At 41.2% G+C, this 20,961-nt stretch overlaps 1 protein-coding gene across 2 annotated transcripts; it reads left to right on the top strand.

The window, feature by feature from the left end:
- The first annotated feature begins 17 nt into the window (after window positions 1–17).
- On the top strand, window positions 18–18,155 carry GXYLT2 (glucoside xylosyltransferase 2). Of its 2 annotated transcripts, none has more exons than XM_042823816.1 (7): window positions 18–232; window positions 6,561–6,750; window positions 6,956–7,087; window positions 13,493–13,744; window positions 14,758–14,881; window positions 16,944–17,116; window positions 17,697–18,155. In XM_042823816.1, exons 1-7 carry the CDS (start codon window positions 18–20, stop codon window positions 17,877–17,879), a joined length of 1,269 nt encoding a protein of 422 aa, XP_042679750.1. In that variant the 3' UTR covers window positions 17,880–18,155. The 2 variants fall into 2 exon arrangements, with proteins under 2 accessions (XP_042679750.1, XP_042679751.1); XM_042823817.1 differs by lacking the exon at window positions 18–232 and adding an exon at window positions 755–967.
- Window positions 18,156–20,961: the final 2,806 nt, after the last annotated feature.

The following is a 20,961-nucleotide window of genomic DNA, read 5'->3' as shown; positions in this document are numbered from 1 at the left end:
CGCGCTGAGCTCGCGCCATGCGGCTGTCCTGCAAGGTGGCGGCGGCGCTGCTGGCGCTGGGCAGCCTACTGCTGCTCTACCTGCTGGTCGGCAGCGCCGCCGCGCCTCCGCGCCCGCCGCCCGCGCCCTCCGCACCCGCCCGCCCCGCCTCACCCGTCGGCCGCCGGCAGCCGAGGCTCAGCCGGAGTCCGCCGCGGAGGAACGCGCCCGGGGGCGGACTCGCCGCTGCCAGGTAACGGCGGGGCTCGGGAGCCCCACGCGATCGCCCCCGGTGGGAGCGCCGCCCGCTGCGTGCCGTGCCCGGCCCCCCGCCCCGAGCGTGCCCTGCTCGCCCTGCCCTGCCCTGCCCCGGGAACTCGCTCCGCTCGGCGGCCCTCCAGGCACTCTTTCCCTCATCCCGTGTGAGTCCCAGAACTGCGTGGCGGTGGAAACCTCCCCTGGTCGCTCTGCTTTAAGCGTGCAGGTTTGTGTGTGTGTGGTTTAACTGAGCGCGTGCCGGAGGTGCCACATAAGTGGAGGCTCTGCGCTGTGCGGGCAGGAGCGCCTCTGCGTGCCAGCGATTTTCCGAAGCGGCGGCTTTTCCCGGAGTTCTGGCCTTGTGTCGAGGGCTGCCGCGCGCTCTCAGGCTCAGGAGCTGCTGTCAGCGCTGAGAGCGAGACCTGCTCTGATTTAATGCTGCGGGGAGATGAAAGGTGGCCGGCTCCTTTTGTGCTTTACCGCTGCTTTCCAAACTGCTTGGCACCGTCGGATTTCGAGCTATTCGTATTTGGTTTTGAATATTTTTTTATACGTAACTGTAGCAGAAAAGAGTTTGAAATTGTGGTGTGTTGTATTTCCCTCTTCAGGGCCTTGGGGATGGATTATTTAGAAAAAAAAACGGTATTCTCATTGCTTCAAAAATGATACGGGCAGTGTGCTTTCAGTGGTGGGAGGACTGCTTTCCCTGTTGCATTCCAACTATATTATGGTTAGTGTGACCTCATATCTAATTAACTTGGTATGTCTTTGTGTCTTTGATTCATGATTTCACAGAGATGTTCTGAATGAAAGGCCACTCCTGTTTCTCGAGCTCTTGTCCCTTAACTTACTGAAGCAGTGGGTTTCGTGCAAGCATTGTTACCCTTCTGAATGCAGGAGATGTTTACTGTGGCTGGGAATGCATCATGGACAGAATTCAAATGCATGTATTAAAGCAGGATTATTTCCACCAGCAATTGTACCTCCTGAAGTCATTTTTCTTTAAGGCATATCTTTGTAATTATCATGGAAATCAAGAACTCTGAAGGAGGGAGCACAGAAAGTATGAAACTGCTGGAGAGTGTAAACAACTGCTCCATTTCAATGAGCTTTTCACTGAGCATCTTCATGTTCCAAAAGTTGACGTTATCAGGCTTTTCTAATATTTAATGACTTTGCAAGTACTTTTTACAAAAGCTGTGGAGTTTTTGTTGCTGTTGTTCTGCGACACAGAACAATCATAGCAACAGAGTGAAATGATAGATTTCAACCTCGCCTTTGCTTCCACTTTGGGTTGGTTTTTTTCCAGCAGTGTATGATCCTGTGCTGCTGACACCAGCGAGGGTTGCATTGCTGAGAAGTCCAGTTTGAAGTGTCCAATTCTGATGCTTACTGAAAAATTCTGCACTTTGTTAGATAATATCAAAATAAAATGCAGTTAGTTGAGGGTACCTTAAAAAAAATAATTTTTGGTGAATGATGTAAAGTGGTTGGAGGAGACGCCTGCCTTCTGGGGAAAGAAAAGCTGTCTGCTGACATATGCTGCGCTGGTACAGATCACATCCACACCAGCACGGGAAAGGTGTCAGGCAATGGGATCTGCTTGTCTTAACAGGTCTGATCCAAAATACACTGAAAGCAGTGTGGAGACTGTTCTCAGAGGCTTGAATTTGAAACAGAGGAAACAGGCAGTGCATAGGTGTTACATAATTTACATAGGCGGTAGCTTCGGGAGTGAGCCTTCCCCTTCCTTCAGGAGCATTTCCTCTCGCAGGTGCTTACAGTAAAGCACATCAAGTGTAATATGCTGAATTGAGGCCATTGTTACCTGTTTGTTCCTATAAAATAATGATTATTTTAGTTACTCCTTGTGAGACAAGGGAGATTTTTTAAGTCGATGTGAGAGGTGGTGTGTGATCTGATTCCTTCAGGCTCAGAGATCTGATGATGTGAGATCTTGTGGCCTGCTGGGGGTGTGTTTGTGGGCTGAGTGAGCAATTCAGGTAACTTCAGCAAAGTTATGTCTGTGTGAATGTGAAGAGTTGTTTCATTCTGTTTTCCTACGTTGACTGATACAGTGTTGACAGAAGAATGCAGGTTTTTGTCTGAACAGATGGATGTGCGCTGGGTTTGCAAGGTCGTGCTGCAGGCTTGGTGAGCTGTAGCTCCACTGGGATTCTCTAATACTGCTTTCTGCAGTTGCATGAGAGCAAGAGAAGACATTCGTTTTCGATTCTTAAGGCATGCATGTTTCTTCTACTCTAGTCATACGTGTTAAGAGCTCTACTAGTTGTGCTTTACCAGTTCGCTGGTGCCTGGTAACTGCTGGCAAACTGTCATGTGCCCTGCCTTGGTTGTTGGATGACCTGGGCAAATCTGAAGGTAAGCATCATGTTCAGGTTAGCTTGGAAAGCCAGGTTTTGATGGTGGTTTTACTGATGATTCCTTTTGGAAGTGGCAGGTCCTGGGGCTTCAACAGGATCTTCTTCATATGAAGAAGTACACGTATGTGCCAGATCAATGTGTGTGAGGTATCGTGAAGCACAAAAGTTCTTTTACATTTGAAGGGCAGATGTGACCACACTTTCTTCCTAAACTAAGCATGCTTAATAGAAACTTTGCCAAAGCTAAACATATCTTCTATGGCAACCGGTCAAGATATTTTTTTCTCTCTGCTGCCTGTGTGCAAGACACATGCAAGTTTGGCTTGAGTTTGATAGGCCATAATATGCTGATGGCCCGAATGCCTCACACTTCACTAACAAAGAACATTCTTGATAAAAGAAGATGGAAACATTCATTCTGGTTTGTTTTCCCTCTTAGCCTGAGCAGTGGGAGGAGGTTGAAATTTCAACAGTTCTTTTTATTGCCAGTGCCTACAGTGGATTTTATGCAACTGCATTAAAGTGAGAACTTTTATTTTAAAAACATTTTGACACTTTCTAATTTATATTTTAAAGAGAGTGAGAGAACGTGTTTCATATAACAGAGCCAAAGTTGGGGCATTGACTCAGCGCTGACTCTCAGGAAAGGAGCCCATTTAGTGAATCACTCGTTTTGATACATTGCCCAAATCTAACCTTGTTTACGCTGCGAGAGCAAATGAGATCATAATAAGAAGAAGGTTTCAAAAGCTAACAACTATATTGCATTTTGTAAGAATCTGCATGCATTATCTTTCTCTCTGGAATAAATTTGAAGTCTTGAATAGATTAGCAGGCTCCGTAATGAGATGGGAATGTGTTATTTTGAATGGATCTGGATTGATTTAGACAGGTTTTGGGTTAATTATGTTTGAGACACTTTGCCTGTGACTAATAAGAAAATTGCATGTAATCTAAACTTTAAGGCCTAGGAATGTACGCTGTTGTGCTTGAGCACTCAGGCTTCTGTGATGTCCGTAACCGTGCCTGTCAGAAAAAAATGTATGCAGTGAATAAAATGCCATTGGGTAACTGGATGGGAGTTGGTCTGTTTTGTTGGAAAGTCTTTGCTATAGCACTGTATTGTGCTACATCTCACCGGGTCAGGCTTCAGCTGTTTCACGGGGATCTATTCTGCAATTATTTTGTTATGCTTTTTGCAATGCTTAGTCTTAAGCAAGTGTTTAGTTTTGAAGCCATGTGGCTGGGAACTGTTGAGCCACAGCCTGAACCACTGATTGAGCATCTGGGGAAAGGACCAGGTCAGCCCTGGGAGCACAGGTGAAGGCAATTCAGCTGTGAGACTGGAGGGGTGGAGCCTGGCTGCACCTCTCTTAGACCTCATTTAAGGACCCTCTCTGGGGAAGGGTCTCTTTCTGGAGATTTCTCCTTGGTTGAAGCTTTTCCCTACAAACCTGGAGTCTTCTAATACAGGTGAGCAATATTCCTCCCTTCCTTTATGGCACCTCTCTATTGTGCCAGTCCTTTTGTCATCGTGCCTTTGTTGTAATGTCTTTCCTATTGTATTGATCTGTTCAGTTGCTATGCATGTAATAATGTAACAGGGGAACAGGAAATAATTTTCTCTAAACAGATGGGTAAAATAGAGAATGGAGCAGGACAGTGTGATGTAATGTTATTTTAGTTAGACTTCTAATATATCAGTGAGATACCCTTGTGTACTGAATCAAGAAGACGAAGAGCGGGGTGGCAAAGATCCTCACATTTGCCTTCCCTGAAGTCTAACTTTTTCTGTAGTCCTGGTGTTTTTTGTTTTTTTTTTTTCTTTTAAGGCTTTCGGATAATAAAGATTCTGTAAAGACTAAGCTGAGATATTTGTAAACGCTTCCTGCTGTGGCGCTTTCTTATCTCCCTTTCTAGCTCGTCTCTGTTCTTACAGTCCTCTTGGTTTCCTAATGTACTTAAAGATACAAAATGTTGTGCTGTGATCTCTCAATGTTCTTTTGTACCTCATTGCTATTTTCATCTTCTTATTCCCAGTAATGTCAGGTTCTCATGATTTGTAATGACTCCAGAGCCCAGCTCTCTCCTCCTCTCTGGGGCCAGGAAGGTGTCTGTGTTGGCAGAAGGTGCTCCTCTTGTTCATCCGTGCCCCCCATGGGCTTGTAGGACTGTCTGCTGCTGTCAGTGGATTTCTTCTGCTGAGTCTGTCCTTTGGAAGTCCTGTATGCATATACTGAGTTTGTCAATGTGCAATAGCTGCAGGTTGGAGTTCACTGTGGCTAAAATTTGCAAAACAAAGACTTAGTGATTTGGTGTAGGGCTGTGAGAAGTCCAAGCTCTGAGTTCAGTCCCTCTCCCAGTGAATTCTACTGCCACAGGCCCTGCTCAAGCAGTTCTCATCTTGCATATGGCTTGATTTAGAGACTCAATTAAGAGGAAACATTAAAGAGATAGGGGGTGGGGGAAAGCAGGGTCTGTGTGAGCAGCTAATTATTCACTTTAATAATTCAGTGTTTTTTACGCTAATAGGTTGGAAAGTAAATACCACTTTATGTAGATGTGGTATTCTATTACTTACACACTGATAAAATTGAAGTTTAATTAAGACTATAGCCCAAGACTTTAAAGCATTAATGAAACACATTGCTTGTATAGCAGGTAAAGTACCACTACTTGGCATTTGTTAACACAAAAGTTGGTTACTCCATTGTAGAGAAGGCTGCTGTTATACTGAGTAGCACTTTAATGTCTGGAGAAGATAATGACAGCTTTATTAACTATAATTTTTATTTAGAGCTTTTGTTTAATAGTGTTAACTTCACTGATTAGTTATATATATATAATTGTGTGTGCTGAGAACAGGCAGGGATTGATATCCTCTGTTCAGTGGTGTTTCAAGAGCTGCTAGCAAGCTATGATTAGCCTTCAAACTTTACTGTAATGATTACAGTGCTTGTGACTTCCTTACTTTGTCACTACTAATCCATCCAGAGGAGCATAAATGCCATCTGTTGGAATGTGAGTACAGTGCAGTAGCATCATTCTCAGAGGATGTGATTTTCACCTCTGTCCTGACTGCAGGGGAGGGCATAAAAACAAAAGGCCATATTTTCAAAATGTCTCCAAGTCCCCAGAAAGGACTCTGATATTTCTGAGTAGCAAATAGCCTGAATATGCTGTGTTTGTGCAGATTCAGGCTAGGTAAAATTGTGTTAAAGCCTGCACATGGGGGCAAAGTGGAAAAACCTACAGCTTTGCCTTAGGCTGCTTGTGGAATGTAGTCTGATTCATCTGGGACAGATGAATATGTTTGTTTTGAAAAAAAATCCGTATTTTAGCCAAATCTCAGGGATTCCACCCAGCAAAATGCAGAGCAGTCCTTTGAAACAATGCCAATACCTTCAGGCCAGGATTAAGGCATGCATTTTTAAAAGCAAAATTAACTGTTAGAATAATTTACATGTGGATGGATGATTTTTTTTTTTAAAGTAAGGACTAGTTGTCTTATTCCAATCTAGCCAGAAGTTGTGATCCTGGTAATGAAATTACTGGCTGTAGTTCTGTAACCTGCATTGTGTTTGAAGACTGGCCATTCTGGCTGTGTAACCTCAAAGCTAGGAAGGAAAACACTTGGTAAGCTGTGGTCTGGTTTGCAGTGCTGTTGAATTGGTTTCATGTGTGGGTGTAGTGTGATTTATGCAAGATCAGAAAGGTAGGAAAATTCTTAAAATAGTGTATTTATTTGTGAAGTAATTTTAGTACTTGGTTTGTACCACTGACAGAACAGGCACCCAATTGCATTTTCTGTGGATGTCTAATCAGGGAAAAAACCTCCTGATCCTCTACACGATGGAAAGGAAAAAAGGAAACAGATCTTGGTGCAGAAATCTCTTCACATTTGCCTCAATTTATTTTTGTCTATTTATGAATTTTCAGGAAGCCTGGAGAACAAAAACGTTCAAAAGAGCCTTCATCTTTACAGTGCATGCATCTGGCAGTTGTGGCTTGTGGGGACCGGCTGGAAGAGACTCTCATCATGCTGAAATCAGCAGTTCTGTTCAGCAACAGGAGGCTCTGCTTTCACATTTTTTCTGAGGATTCCCTTAAGCCTGAATTCAACAAGAAAGTGAGTTCTGTGTTGTTCAGTAGATCAATACGTGGGTTAGTTATAAGCTGCAGATCCCTGAGCACAACTGCGCTGGCATCAACAAGTAACAGCTAAGCATTTTATTACTGGAAGTGGTTTCTAAATTCCCTGTACATGCATATTAACAACAAAAACAACACCTTATATAATATGTACTGTCTAATCTTCTGTGAATGTCTTTCAGTTACAGGAATGGCCCTCCTCGTATACAAAGAAATTTGAATACAACATTTACCCAATAACCTTCTCAGTAGGAAATGCTCAGGAATGGAAGAAGTTATTCAAACCATGTGCTGCCCAGCGCCTTTTTCTTCCGGTAAGGCACCTGGCTTTCTGAGTAGGTTGCTTCAGGAGGGAGAGAAAAAAGAAGGGGGAAAAAGAAAAGATTATTTCCACAGGAAGGAAACTTTGCTGGTGTAATATTAAAACAATTTCTGGGCTGAAACATCTGCTTAAAGATGTTTTAATCTCTACTTTGCTGCTTAAAAAAAACAAACCAGAAATCCAGCCTAGCTTTTTTTTCTGCTAGTGGGGAATATGTTTCTTATTTGTCTCTAGTTCCAATAGGCTCTCAGTTGAACTTCCACTTAAGACTCAGTGTGAGAGCTCCTGCAGGGTAGATGCTGCATGCCTTCCATAAATAACATTCTTTTCAGTGTGCAGTCATTGTATCTCTTTATCCACTATCTCCCTCTCCTTATGTTGGTCCTCAGAATGATGCTTTCAGTAATCTCTTCCCTTGTGTGAGAGTGTAACGTGTGTCCTTATGGAATAGTTCCAGTGTATGCGAGGTCAGATCTCACGCACATGCCTCATGTGCTATGGAACACTCATGTCCACAGAGAACTTGTGTTCTTTGCTGTATAATTCTTAGAGTTGTAAATTTGGAAAATACTTAAGGCTGCTGGAGTGAAGTAACGTGTTGGTAACAGTTCTGCATATGCAGAGTTTATGCAATGAAGCAGTTTCTGTGGAATTGAGACCAGACATCCAAATATCGTGCACTGCTGGTTGGTTGGGGTGACTCCAGTGAAGCGACATGCTGCTCACACAGTCCAGATCTCTTCACTGCCATCTTCTGAGAAACAGGGGACAAAGAAATCTTTACTTTCTCAGATGGAAACAATCAGGGGACAGCTGCGTGTCAGATACTTTAGACTATGAATACATATGTGAGAAAATATGTGCTGTCAGCAGTTCTGTTTATCTGCTGTTTAGGGCTGGGCTTTCAAATGCACGAAGGCCAGATGGGCTGGAAGTAATTCCATCTTCAACTGGGATCCTCTGTTCCCTGAGTAAATATTTATATCACCTGGAAAATAGTCCTTCAGTGTTAGTTTGTTCTGTACAGATTGGTTGTAAGGATTTACTCATCTGGAGCTGTTTTCACTAGGTAAACACAATTTTCTGCTCTTCCTATATCTGCAGTATTTTTGTCATTTTGGTAGAGACACTTGTCACAGAAATGGCTTTATCAGCTTTCTGATGATAGAGAGTTATGCATTCATGCTGATTCATTTAAGCTGGGCAGTGCTTTTCTGACTCCTTCCTTGTTGCTTTGCCCCATTTCTAAAGTTTAGTGCTCCCTAGTAACTTCTTGCAAGGAATATTATTAGATCATTGCATGTTTTCTTAGGAGAACTGTGAAGCAGACCAAATGGTGAATGTTTGTTTCTCTTGGGGCAGTTGCAAGATGTTGTGTGTAGCCAGGCTGAGGTTTAAGGCGTTCAGTAGGCATAGCTGTCTGAGAATAGCAGTGGCTGATGCTAAGATGATGTGGATATAATGAGGAAAATGAGTGGTAGTGATAGCTGAGGCGGTAAGTGTTCACTTAGATTTCTGCTGCTCAAGTCCACAGCCTCAGTCTGAGTAATTTCAGCCACCATTATTTTTACTGTTATTTGATAACCAGGTTCTGATATCCCTTTGAATAAGTGCTGCAAAAGCCCTGTCTGCACATGGTGGGAGCAGATAATCTTTAGTGCTGTTGTTCAGAGGACTGTTTTGACTTGCATATATTGCTTATCCTTTCCTGTGCTCAGCATTTTCTACCACAGCAGTGGAAAATGACTGGATTTAGGAAGGATCCCAGAAGAGCAGTAGCTGAGTTTATCAGCTGTTTAGCCCTCAGTCGTGCAAATTGTCTTGTTCCTGATAATGCTAAGCCTGAGTGGAATGTGAGCCTTTGATTCACAAGTGCCTCTCCTGCCAAAGAATCTTCAGCAGCACCAGCAGGCATGTGAAAGTGGGCAGGAGGGGATGAGGAATGTGTTAAAGGAAAATTGTGTGAGAATCTTTCAGGGGTTTCACTGGCTGATAAAACTGGAGCTATGGGATGTGATCCTGCAGCTTGTACTAATGAATTGGTTTGTGCTGGGTAACAGGTAAATGAATGTATTTGCAGTTTGTTGAATCAGCTCGAGTTACTCAAATATTTAGTAAGATGATGGCAGCCTGCTTTTTTGTAGAGGCATTCTGTGACATTAATCTTACATTTGCTACACAAATGCAGAGGAAGTCGTTTCTGAGTAGGTAGGTTCCATGGAAACTCAGAAGTCAAATATCTTGCTGCAGTCGGTTTCAATAAAACCATCAATGTGGTCTTCAAAGGCAGAGTAAGGAAGATGTGGATCCTAACACAGCTTCTAAATGCTTAAAAAAGATGAAACTTTAAAAAAAAATAACTAAAGGAGAATGCTGTCAGCAGTCACCTGACATCTTCTGAATACAGAAAGGTAAACATTTCTTTACTGAGTAGAACTTATTTTCATGTGCTGTCAAATTCAGAGATGTGGTGATGATGGGCAGCTCTGCACGGCCTGAGAAAGCTGTTGTGCAATGCGAGGAAGGTTGGCAAAATGCAGCCTGTTGAGTGTTCAAGTAGCCTTGTCATCCATGTCAGTGTTGTGTGTAGTTCATGTCTGTAGAAACTGGAAAATTCCTTTTATTCTCTATCCCAAAAATTATGCAGGAAGTGTATGTGAAACTAAGACTTCTTAATTTTTATTCAGTTCCTTTTGTATGCCAAATGGGTAATGGCTTTTTCTCCTTCCTGGCTTCTTCTTCTTACACCCCAATAAGTAAATTATCAGCCAACACCGTATTTTCTTCTGGTTTTTGGGTAGCTTGGGGTGGACAGACCATAAAGATTCCTAAGGATAATCCTAAATATCTGTTTTTTAATAAGAGCACAGTTGTGACATTTAAACTGTTTTGTAGTATTAACACTGATGTTAAAACACAGTGTGTTCTGACTTGATGAATGTTGCACCACAGAGCTGACTTTCAGCTGGTTCTAAGACAGCAATACAGAACTGCTGAACAACCAGGTAAAATAAACATTTTGGGATTTTTGGGTGATATTATTTGTAGTAGTGACTAACACTTGAGGCTTTTCTCAAGAAACTGAATCTACTGAAGGTAGGCTAACATTATCCCCACGTTCTCTTGAGAATGAAGAAGTAATCTACCCAATGGATCAGTGGAGTAACACCAGGGATAGATGTAAGGGCCTTATTGAGACAAAATTCTGTTGTAACTTGAGTTAATTGCTAATTACAGTTCAGTTTAGTAACTCTAATTTGCAGTACTACATTAGCATCAAGATGCAAACTTAATTGTGGCTCACTGATTCATCTGTAATTTTGGATAAAGCTCAGCTAAATTAACACACTAGCTGTTGCAAGCCATCATGTAACACAACTTCTCAATATTCCAATATGTGTTCACGCAGTAGCATGTTATTACTTGCCAGTCTTGCTAACACAGGAGACTCGACAGAGACAGAAGTTGTGAAATTACAGATAATTGAGTATTTAAGTGAAGTGTCAGGCTAAATATAGCAAGTTCTGTACAGAACTTCTGATTTACTAAGAATACTCCCCATTGCTGGAAAAAAACACCACCCCTCTCAAGCAGTAAGTGCCCATAGTGCAGGAGATAAGTGCAGTCAACCCATATTTCTGACTGTCAGGCATGTCTACGTGGTTTGTGCCAGCAGGCAAGCTCAGGGTACCAGGCAGTCCTGCATTGCTTCTGTTGCAGGTCAGATGTGCATCTGTTTTAAGCTGCAGTCAGTTGCCCTGACTGGGGCAGAGCCCAAGAATTGAGGTCTGCTACCTCCACCTGCTTTGTGTTGCATGGCTGTTCCTGACATCAAAAATCAGCAGCCAAAAATACCCAATCTTCTGTCATTTGCTTTTGATTCATTAGAAGTTAAATATTGTTTTGAGTTCTGTGGAAAGCATAACATTTTTCAGAAAGCTGTATGTAGGTTTGGAACGTAATGTTTGAAAATAGAACTACCTGAAAGCTGTGGGACAAGAGGAATGCCAGAATTATTTAAATGAACTTTTATCCACTGTGTAATTCCACTGAAATCCAGGGAGTTAAGCAAGGATCTCTTAGAGTTGTGATTTCTGAAATTAAATTCTTCCACCCAAAGCTAAGTTAAATGCACAGCCAGAAGGAGATGTGATCAATTCAAACTGACAGGTAGGTTTTAGATAAGTCTTAACACTTTGCATGTGAAGAGGAAAGTGTGAAGGGCTTATAAAGAGCAGCACTGCTTTCCTTCCAGCCTGTTGTCACTGCAGGGCAGCAGCTTGGACAGGAGAGAAACAGGAATCTTTTGGCAGACCAGGAAAGGAGGGTGTATGAATCCAAGTGTAGGATGACAAGGTGGAAAGCATGGAGTTGAGGTACCCACTGCACAAAACTGGAAAATTTGCTTGGATCTATTTATACACAGGAAAGCTATTACAGTCCTTTGACTTTCACAGAATGAGCTTTATGTGTATGTTTGCAGTTACTGGAAAAAAGCCCTAAGATTTTCTTCTGGAAGAGGCTCACACTGACAGTTAGGTTTGAGAGGGGCTCCCAAGTGCACGTGTTGAACTCTCCCCTTAATTCTCTGCTAGGAAATGCCTAAATCTGTCTCTGCTGGGGCGTTATTTAAAAAAATAAAATAAAAATCCTGATTTGCTCTGCAGTGCTGCTGTCCCTCAGGCAGAATCTAATGGCTTTTTATCGTGCTGTTTGAGTGTTATCTCCCATCTTGGACTAAATTTGGGGGGATTTTTCCTTATGCTTTCATTTCATGGATTAGGTCTTGTCGGTGCTACATAATAAGATGCAGTATTAAGAATATCCCTAAGCTAAAAATTCTTTTATTTTTTTTCAACTACCCGTCCTCTGCTGACTGATAGTGATTTTTTTGGTGAAGTATTGGACTTCAGCTCTTTGTGTTACTGAGTTAATGTCACTCATTTATTGATACCCTCGCGTGCTGTTTTGTGTCGAAGAATTATTGACAGTGTATTGCTACAACCTGCTGTGCAGTGAAGTGTTCTGGACTGTGTTGGACTTATTTATATGGAGATTGTTGTAAGCCAGACGTACAGACATTTGCCTTCTGCCTGCCCTGCTATGTAGGAAGGACGTGTAGTTATGTCAGGAATCTGTTAAACTTGGCTGAATGTCAGTTCAAATTGTAAAGTGCTCCATCAGGTGAAAAATCTCACTTGATCAGTATTCACAGATTTGGCAATGTGATGGATGTCTGTTGACCACATCTTATCAAGTGAGCAGAATACTTTTTCAAAATCTAATTGTTCTCTCTGTCTTTCACAAATAACCTTTGTCACAATACATTTCAATTCATGTAAAAAATCAATTTGTTTTGTAGTATTAAGTTATCTGTAAATAGGAGAGGTGGTCATTAGTATCACTGCAATCAGACAAGTGACCGATGGTTCCAGTCCAACACCTGGTGCAAATCAATAGCCCTTTGGATTTGCTTTTCAAGTAGAGAAGGAGAGAAATGAGGTTTGGAGATGAGAGCACGGTAAAAATCCAGGAATGTTTGAATGGTTTTCTGAAATAATGAAGAGCAACAAAAGTTCAGTTGAACCTGATGGTCAACCTGAGCAAGTGATATTTACTACCTTCCAAACAGCTGCTGCAGACAGCTGGGAGTTTTCTCAATTATTGAAGCAACATATAATTTGCCCTGCTGAAATTAAGGAATGAGCATGTAAGCACCTGGATAGCCACAAGGGGGAACATTGTTAACAAGAATAGATGAAATATTCTGGATCTAATTTACATTTACACCCCTGCAACTTGACTAACTTTACTGTTATTCCTGATATAGTCTGATAGCAGAGATCTGACCTGATGAGTTTTAATAGAACACTTCTACTCACCAAGGGATGTTTTGTTCTTCAGGAGTACAGTGATGCCTTTTTGTGATTAATAAGGTTTTCTTAATTAATGTAAAACATGTTTATGTGTTAACATTGAATGTAAGTTTCTTTGTGTAGGAACACATGGTTGTAATAAGAATTGTTCCTGTATGTAATTACATTTTACACAGAATCACAGAATCACCCGGGTTGGAAGGGACCTCAAGGATCATGTAGTTCCAACCCCCCTGCCCAGCAGGGCCACCAAACACACACATTCAGATCAGGTTGCCCAGGACCCTGTCCAACCTGGCCTTAAACACATCCAAGGACGGGGCATCCACAACTTCCCTGGGCAGCCCGTTCCAGGGCCTAACCACTCTCCTTGTAAAGAAAGGAGATCATCATTTTAGATGATAAATCAGCAACTTACTTTATACGAGCACTTTAATGTAGAAGTACCTTTCGCCAGTAATCTTCCTTTTTGTTATCTGCTTGGTTTCTTTTTCATCTCTTCTCACTGTGCAAACCCAAAGGTTATTTTAAAGGATGTGGATTCTCTCCTTTACGTGGACACCGATGTTCTCTTCCTGAGGCCCATCGATGACATCTGGCACATCCTGAAAGAATTCAACTCAACGCAGCTAGCTGCTATGGCCCCAGAGCACGAGATACCAAAGATTGGCTGGTACAGTCGATTTGCACGTCACCCGTATTATGGGACAACTGGAGTCAATTCTGGAGTGATGCTAATGAATTTAACACGGATACGCAACACTCAGTTCAGGGTGAGAAGAAATACAGCTGTTGCAGTAACTGGTGACTTGTGGATTCTTCACATCTTTTCAAATGTAGTACGAAAATAAATACAGTTTAGGTTATGAAGAATCTGAAAAATAAGGAATGCATATTGCAATTCTTTTGGTATTAAATAAGAATGGTTGTTAAAACATGAGAAATATCCTCATGAGGCTGAAGTGCTGAGGTCTTGCTGATGAAGCAGTCTCCTTGCAGTAGTGAAACTGACTTCCTCAGCATTTCACTCTCTCTCCACAGGTACATTAAAGAATAATTTCAGGGACCTTCAGTGTAATCACTGTTTTTTAAAATCGAGAAGCTTGATGTAAATATCCAGATAAATTGGTAATTGTTTGCATCAAAAGTGAATAAAATGTTGTTTTCTGCTGTAGGCAGAATGATTTTGTGAAATGATAAAAATGAAAAGGGAATGTTTTCACTGCCTAAACTGACATCTCTTCTTTGTGGAAGGCTTATCGTGATAAACCTTGCTTGTTTTGTTGAATGTGTGCTCTGTAACCTCTTAAACTTAATTTGCCCCTGAGGGATCTTATTCTTCAGTCAAGGCCTGAAGTTGCCTATAACGTTTCAGGAGCAATTTGATTGAAAAAAATTAAACCAACTTGCTCTTAATGTCAGAATTCCCTAAGAAAGGACAATAATTTTCAGTTTGCTTTTTTTCTCACCTCTCCACCTCAATTTTCAGCTCATCCCTGCACTTATTTTCCACTTCTCCCTGGTGTTGCTCAGTATAGGAAGGTTCTGAATAACAGGAGCTGACATCAAAGCACAACTTTCATTTCCTGTTTAATCAGATGAATAGAGCACAATCAGCTTCGCTGTTCCAGCCCTAACCAGAGCAGTATTTCCTAGCAGTTCTTTTTTTCTAGCTATCTTGACGTGGCTTTGCAGACTTAGAGATATGTGGTTGTTGTGCTCTGATTCGTACATCAGATCAACAATGACAGCAGTAATTCACTGTTTTTGTTTTTCTGTCCTGCAGAACAGCGTGATACCGAGTGGTTTGACTTGGGAGGAAATGTTATACCCACTGTATCAAAAGTACAAAAACTACATTACATGGGGAGACCAGGATTTACTAAATATTATTTTTTACTTTAACCCAGGTAAGTAAGCTTGCTTGAAGTGATGTTTACCTGCACTAAGAACATTTATTGACTCTGCTAAATGCAAAGAAGTGCTTTTTGTTACTTCGATATGCATAGTGTACTCTGGCATGAAGGTAATGTGTAAGCACGGCCAGGATTGTATTCCCTCAGGTGAACTTAAGAACAGAATCAGATTGGATTTATCTTTATTTACTCCATCTTCTTTTCTTCTGTTCTAAGGAATCGCAGTATATGTAATTGGATGTAGTCAAAAGCAGCTAACCTAAGGGAAAGCAAAGCAAGCTAACATTTGTTTATTGCAATCTGATGCCAGACATCAGTGTCCTCAGTGTGCTATGTGCTAGTCTCGGTCTTGGGGAAAAATAAAGTGGAAACAAATCTTTGTTATGATATTATAAATTAACTTCAAAAAAAAAAAAATCAACACAAATGTTAGAGTCTTTTGGAGGAAGGACATGAAATCAGATTAGTTGTGAAGTCAAACTCATGCTGCTAATTTTAGTGTGGAGGAGGAAGAAAACAATAATATGATCAGCATTCTCTTCCTTATTGTGGTGTGCCTTCTCCTTGTAATTTGTAAATAATTGTTTTACAAACAAGCATTAGACAGGACAAGAAAAAGAAAGCCAAGTAACTGGATGCTACTAAAACAGCAGAGCAGACTTTGGAGGTAAATTGTTGGATTGTTAAAACTGGCCTGGGAAGAAATCGCCTGAGACTGCTGCAGGTGGCTTTTTATGGATACAGTGTGCTGGCTTAAAACTGTGTGGATCTGTGTTACCTGGCATCTGAAAAGATGCACCCTTCTTCCTGTCTCCCAAAGCTGCTTTGATGATTAATGTATTTGAGGGATTGTAGAGCAGCTGGGGTCCAAGTCCAGCTGTGACAGCAAAAAGTGTGTGGAAGAGCCATGGTGAGAAGATCAAGAATAATGAAATGGCATGTAATAAGCTGATAAGCACCTGATGACATCCTCTCCCCATAGTAACCTGCTGAGGAGTTGTGCTCACAAACATCTGCTCAGGCTTACTGGAAGGTCCCTGTTAACTGTAGCAGGGTTTGGATTGGTGCACTGCAGCTCTTGAGCTTTTAGCAACACTGGGGAGCAATTCTGGATGTGTGATAGGTCATACTGAACAGAAACCACTTACAATTCACTCTCTTTGGAGCAGTCTTCTGCTGGAGAGCCTTAGGGGAAGAAGTGTTTCAGAATAGTGTTCTCTTACTTCCTCAGTAATCACACAGGACCAGCTGCAGACTTTCTGGGAAGCTAAGAAAGGCCAAGTGGAGAATTCAATCTTCAGTGCTTCTGGCAGAGACTGCCAACACAGTGCAGTGATTCATTGTACTCCATTTCTATAGCAAAAGGATCACAGGCACTGGCATGATTTATTGTAAGCATATTGCAAATACTTTGCATGAAGGAAACTTAAAAAGAAGATTAGTAGGCTTCAAGGCTCTCTTGAGAAGTTAGACTCATCTTTAAAATAGCCTAGATCTTAAAACTTAACAGAAAACTGTATAAGATATAGCACCTCTTGTGCTCTGCTTTGTGTCCATATAAAAAATTGTTGTAGCTTCAGTGAGAGATTCATCAGCAAACACTGGATGTGCATTGCAAGCTTTTGCTGCTGTCTCCAGAAGGATTCAGGATTCTGGAAAACAGTGAGTGCTGTGTGCTTGCCTAACACTTCTGTAACTCTCAAAACTTCTTCCTAGGGCAGAAAACTCTGAACAGAGCCACATTCTCTAGATTTGATTTAGTCATTTTTAACTTCGTAAAATGAACTCTTGATTTGTTTGCACCCAGTCTTTGCATTGCCTTCTCTTTTGGCTAGTTCCAGTCCGACAGTGGTGAGACAGGGGTAGCCATCCTCAGAGGAAAGGAAGCTTTTATGTCTAGTTGCTGCTTTGGACCTTTATAAAGGAAGTAACTGCATATTTTTCTTCCTGACCATCAGTCCCCACTTTTCTACAGAAACACAATTTAACTTGGAACTCATTTAATGTGTTTTTTTTCTTTTTTTTCCTCCCCATTGCCTCTGACTGACATTGGTAGAGTGTCTCTATGTGTTTCCATGTCAGTGGAACTACCGACCTGACCACTGTATGTATGGAAGTAACTGTAAAGGTGCAGAAGAAGAAGGTGTCTCTATTCTGCATGGAAATAGAGGTGTCTACCATGATGATAAGCAGCCTACATTCAAGGCACTCTACGAAGTGATACGTGATGTAAGTCTTGTATTTTGATAGAGGATTGTAGCTTTAGCCAAGTCACTCAGATTGTCTCTACAGCAGATGGAGCTGAGCATGCCCATCAGTCACAAGTTGACAAAGGCGCTGTGGTCTGTCCTGTTTCACAGCCCTTCATGTTATGGTACACGTGTAATCAGAAAGTCTGTTGAATTGCTTTTCTGTAGTACTGGATGGAGAAGTAACTGGATGGAGTTCTTTCTGCTGGCACAGTGTCCCTGGTTCATAAATGCCCAATAAAATCTTGTACTCCCAAAGCTGCTGGAGCCTCTGTGCACATAGAAGGCAGAGAATTGTTTCAGTAGCTTGCATACAGACACAGGTCCATATTTCCTCTTTGAGAGGAAGCTGTAGACTTCCTGGTCCACATGCAAAGTAAGAGACTGTCACCAGCTAATGTAGTTAAACATAACCTGCATGTGGGTAGATATGTGAATTTGTGCTCAAGTTCCAGAATTCTTCCTTCTTTTAAAACACTGCAGTATCCCCCCACTGTTGTCCTTACCAAAAGGAGAGCTGGACTAAAAACTAATAACTATTTTTCTCTATTTTTCTTTAGTTTCCATTTGAAGACAATCTCTTCCAGTCTTTGTACTATCCTCTTCAGTCTAAGTTCCTGGATACAGTGCACACTTTATGTGGGAGAATTCCACAAGTATTTTTGAAGCAAATTGAGAAAACTATGAAGAAGGTGTATGAAAATCGTGTCATTGTCTACCTGGGGGCCAACCACAGATACTAAATGTAGTTGTATTTTTACGTGAAACTTGCACCTAGGTGGCTTGTGCCTGGATGTCTTAAAGCATTTAAATGAAGGATGTCACTCTTTGTCTTAAACTCAGACAAAAAAAAATCCTTAATCAATTTCCTAGTAGCTCTCTGAAATTATGAAGTCTGAAGAAGTCCTGGAGATCCACCTAAACAGTCCTTTCGTTCTTTTCCTGGTTGATTGTCTTTTTTTTTCCTTCTTTTTGGTTGCAACAGGAAGAGTTGATGATTCTCACTTTATGAGTTTACTTTGTTTAAGAGCAGCAATATTCACTATAACTTTTTTTTTTCCAACTTATACAAGAGTTCGTTCTGAACTTAAGCTCAACAAAGAAGTGGCATTTTGAGCTACTGTGTATGGAATATAGCTTCAAATGACATGGCAAGCATCTTTTTCCAAGTGCGAGAGGTGTGAAAGTGTTTGTGACACATCCGTAAGAGTGATGTGTGAAAGACACAACATGGCACACTGCATTGCTGCAGAATCATCTGAGTCAAGAAGGTGTTAAGATAGGGAGCCTTGTGTCTTAGCAGCTGCAGTGCAGGCCTGTGCTGGTCCTAAACAGCACAGAACAAACAGAATCAGTCTGCTCTCACCTCTGTGCTGCAAATTCCAATCAACAGTTTGTGCATGTTCTGTGACTCAGAGATGTTATCTTAAAGGCTTTGCCACATTAGTGTAAACGGACTCGTAAAGGACAGAGGCACCTCTGCACTTATTTTGATGGAAAGCCCAGAGTTTCATAATGGGAACCAGAGACATTTAAACTGAAGTGTAGATGTTACCCTCTCCCACAGCTTGTCTTATTTACTATTTCAATTGAAGATTTAGTTACAGCTTAAAAAAGAAAGCGTTTCTGGATACAGTGGAGTTTGAAAATGTAACCCAAACTAACCTTCAAAAACCAGGAGGCGATGAAGGGGAAGCTCTGTGTGCTGTTTTGAGAAGTTAAAGATAATGTAAGTCTGTGATAAGAGGTAAGCCTTTGAAGTTGGCAGTAAGGAGAACATAAAGAAGTCTTAGTTTGCTTTTTTTTAATTTTATTTTCAAATACCAGAGTAAAGCTGACTTTAGGTCGAATGAGGATAGATGAGACGCATGCTGGCCATTCTGAATGCCTCATTTCCGTGGTGTCTGTAAGCCAGAGAAAGTTGCAGAGCAAAAGCCTTGTTGCCCAGGCGGTTTAGCTCTGGTGCTAAGTCTGGGAGTTTAGAAAGCTGTGACTGTGTAACTATGATTCAGCAGAACCCTCTGGCTGTGGGCACGTTAAAATGAAGGAATGGAATTCATTACAAAACAAAGGCATTATTACATATAAAATGTTTAGGGATCAAAGCAGTGCTTTTTATGTTTACAGGAGGTGCTACGTTATTTTCAGAAAGAGCTATTAAAATATATGAAGTATATGCTTTAACATGAAGACTCCTGTTAGTATAATAACCACTTGCCAGAAGAAGGGGAGGATTCTTCCTGCTGTGCTTTTTCTGGGGGGGCAGGGGAAGCTGTAATTTGAGCTCTCCAAAATGTATTAAAACAATTAACTTTGGTTTTTATTGTTGGAATTATTAATTTATATTCCATTACAGCTTCCTAAACCATATTGTATTTGATTTTAACAGTAGTTGGCTCTAATATTAATCTTATTTAGAAACCAGTTTTCATTTATTTCCTATTTTGTACTTGTGGTTAATTCATGTAAATTAGCCATCCATTATTTCAGTAATGGAATGTGTAAATACTTAGATGGGCCTTACCCTCTTTTCCCCTTCCTTTCATATTTTACTTATTTCCAGTGGTCTGTCACACTGAGGAGTGTCATTGTAATGTAGAAAGGAAAACCAACATTTTTTTCTGGAAATTCGTAGAAACTCCAACAATCCTGAATGTGTTGCTAACAACAAATCTCCTTTCACAGTGACAAAGAAACAACAGGGTGCAGCCCAAAGAACTGCGTCCTGGTTGTGTGAAAGCAAGCCCTAACCCAGCAGCTGTTTGATGCTCTGAATTCTGTCTCTAGTTGGTAGGCCTTATATGCAGTGCATAAAATTGAGCATGTAACCAAGACCTTGCTGTATCAGCGTCAAATATTCAGGTTTTTGATTTGCTATGTTATACTTGAACTTGCTGAAGGTAGATAAGTAGGGGCTTTACATGAAGAGCTGCTGAGCACCTCCTTTTAGCCCAAAGCCATTTAAGAAAGCATCAGGTTACAAATGCATGTTGTACAACAAAGAACTGCCAGAGTAGGAAGCGCTTGGGTGCGTTTCTAAAAGGTGAGAGTTTTTCTAGGTTCTTTGCCTGTATATTATAAAGTGGGCTTAGATAGCTTTGCTATCATTTCTTTTTCTTACAAGTGGAAACTGGAAACTGCTCTGTGAGTGTATGCATGTGTACACCTGTGCAACGTGGGTGTACCTGTAAGGAACTATGTAGCTTTCTTGTATCATTTAATTCCTGTGTATTTTTATTTGACAAGTGCACCAATTGTTTATAGCTCCCAAGGAGGCATAGCAGTGCATTTCTGTGTTAAGATCCTCTGCTTAAAGTACAAATAAATGACATTTTAAGCAAGCAATTTTGTGCTGGTTTTTTTTTTTTTTTTTTTTTTTAAGATTGTGTGTGTGTGTGTACTGGGACTTGTTGAGTTAGATTAGTAGAAGCTATGTTAACTTTCCAGTGTAGTATCTTTTCTATGCCCTTTTTGAAGAGTCTAGTTACTTTATATACTGTACTATATGTGTCACCAGAATTCTGAAGTCTGTTTTTAAATTTGCTCTCAATACTGCGATATCCTTTGTTACGTTTTGACCTTTTCCTGTGAAAAGATGTGCAGAGGTAGAGCTGCAGGGAAATGTATTCTTTTAACCTGTTGTTGCATTTAAAATGCTTGTCTTGTCAGCTTGCTGTACTGCATCCTGCAGTGGTACTTATGGCCTTTCTTGAATCTCTTCTGTAGTACTTATGGGATTTGGTCATTTAGCATCATTTGCCTTCTTTCCCTCCTGCTCCCTTTTCTTTTTTGGTACTCATGTATGGTCATTGCTGCAGCATCCTT

The sequence above is a fragment of the Centrocercus urophasianus genome, unplaced genomic scaffold, assembly GCF_019232065.1.
Source record: "Centrocercus urophasianus isolate 14NV4802_14NV808 unplaced genomic scaffold, USGS_Curo_1.0 seq_22, whole genome shotgun sequence".
NCBI lineage: Eukaryota > Metazoa > Chordata > Aves > Galliformes > Phasianidae > Centrocercus > Centrocercus urophasianus.
The sequence above is the reverse complement of the archived record's forward strand: the minus strand, read 5'-3'. Positions and strand labels throughout refer to the sequence as shown.

Bases quoted from the DNA above. Each gene is read 5' to 3' on its own strand.
- GXYLT2 (XM_042823816.1), top strand. From the start codon at position 18: ATGCGGCTGTCCTGCAAGGTGGCGGCGGCGCTGCTGGCGCTGGGCAGC. The intron at 6,751-6,955 runs GTGAGTTCTGTG...AATGTCTTTCAG, and splicing joins AGCCTGAATTCAACAAGAAA to TTACAGGAATGGCCCTCCTC. The intron at 7,088-13,492 runs GTAAGGCACCTG...GCAAACCCAAAG, and splicing joins CCCAGCGCCTTTTTCTTCCG to GTTATTTTAAAGGATGTGGA.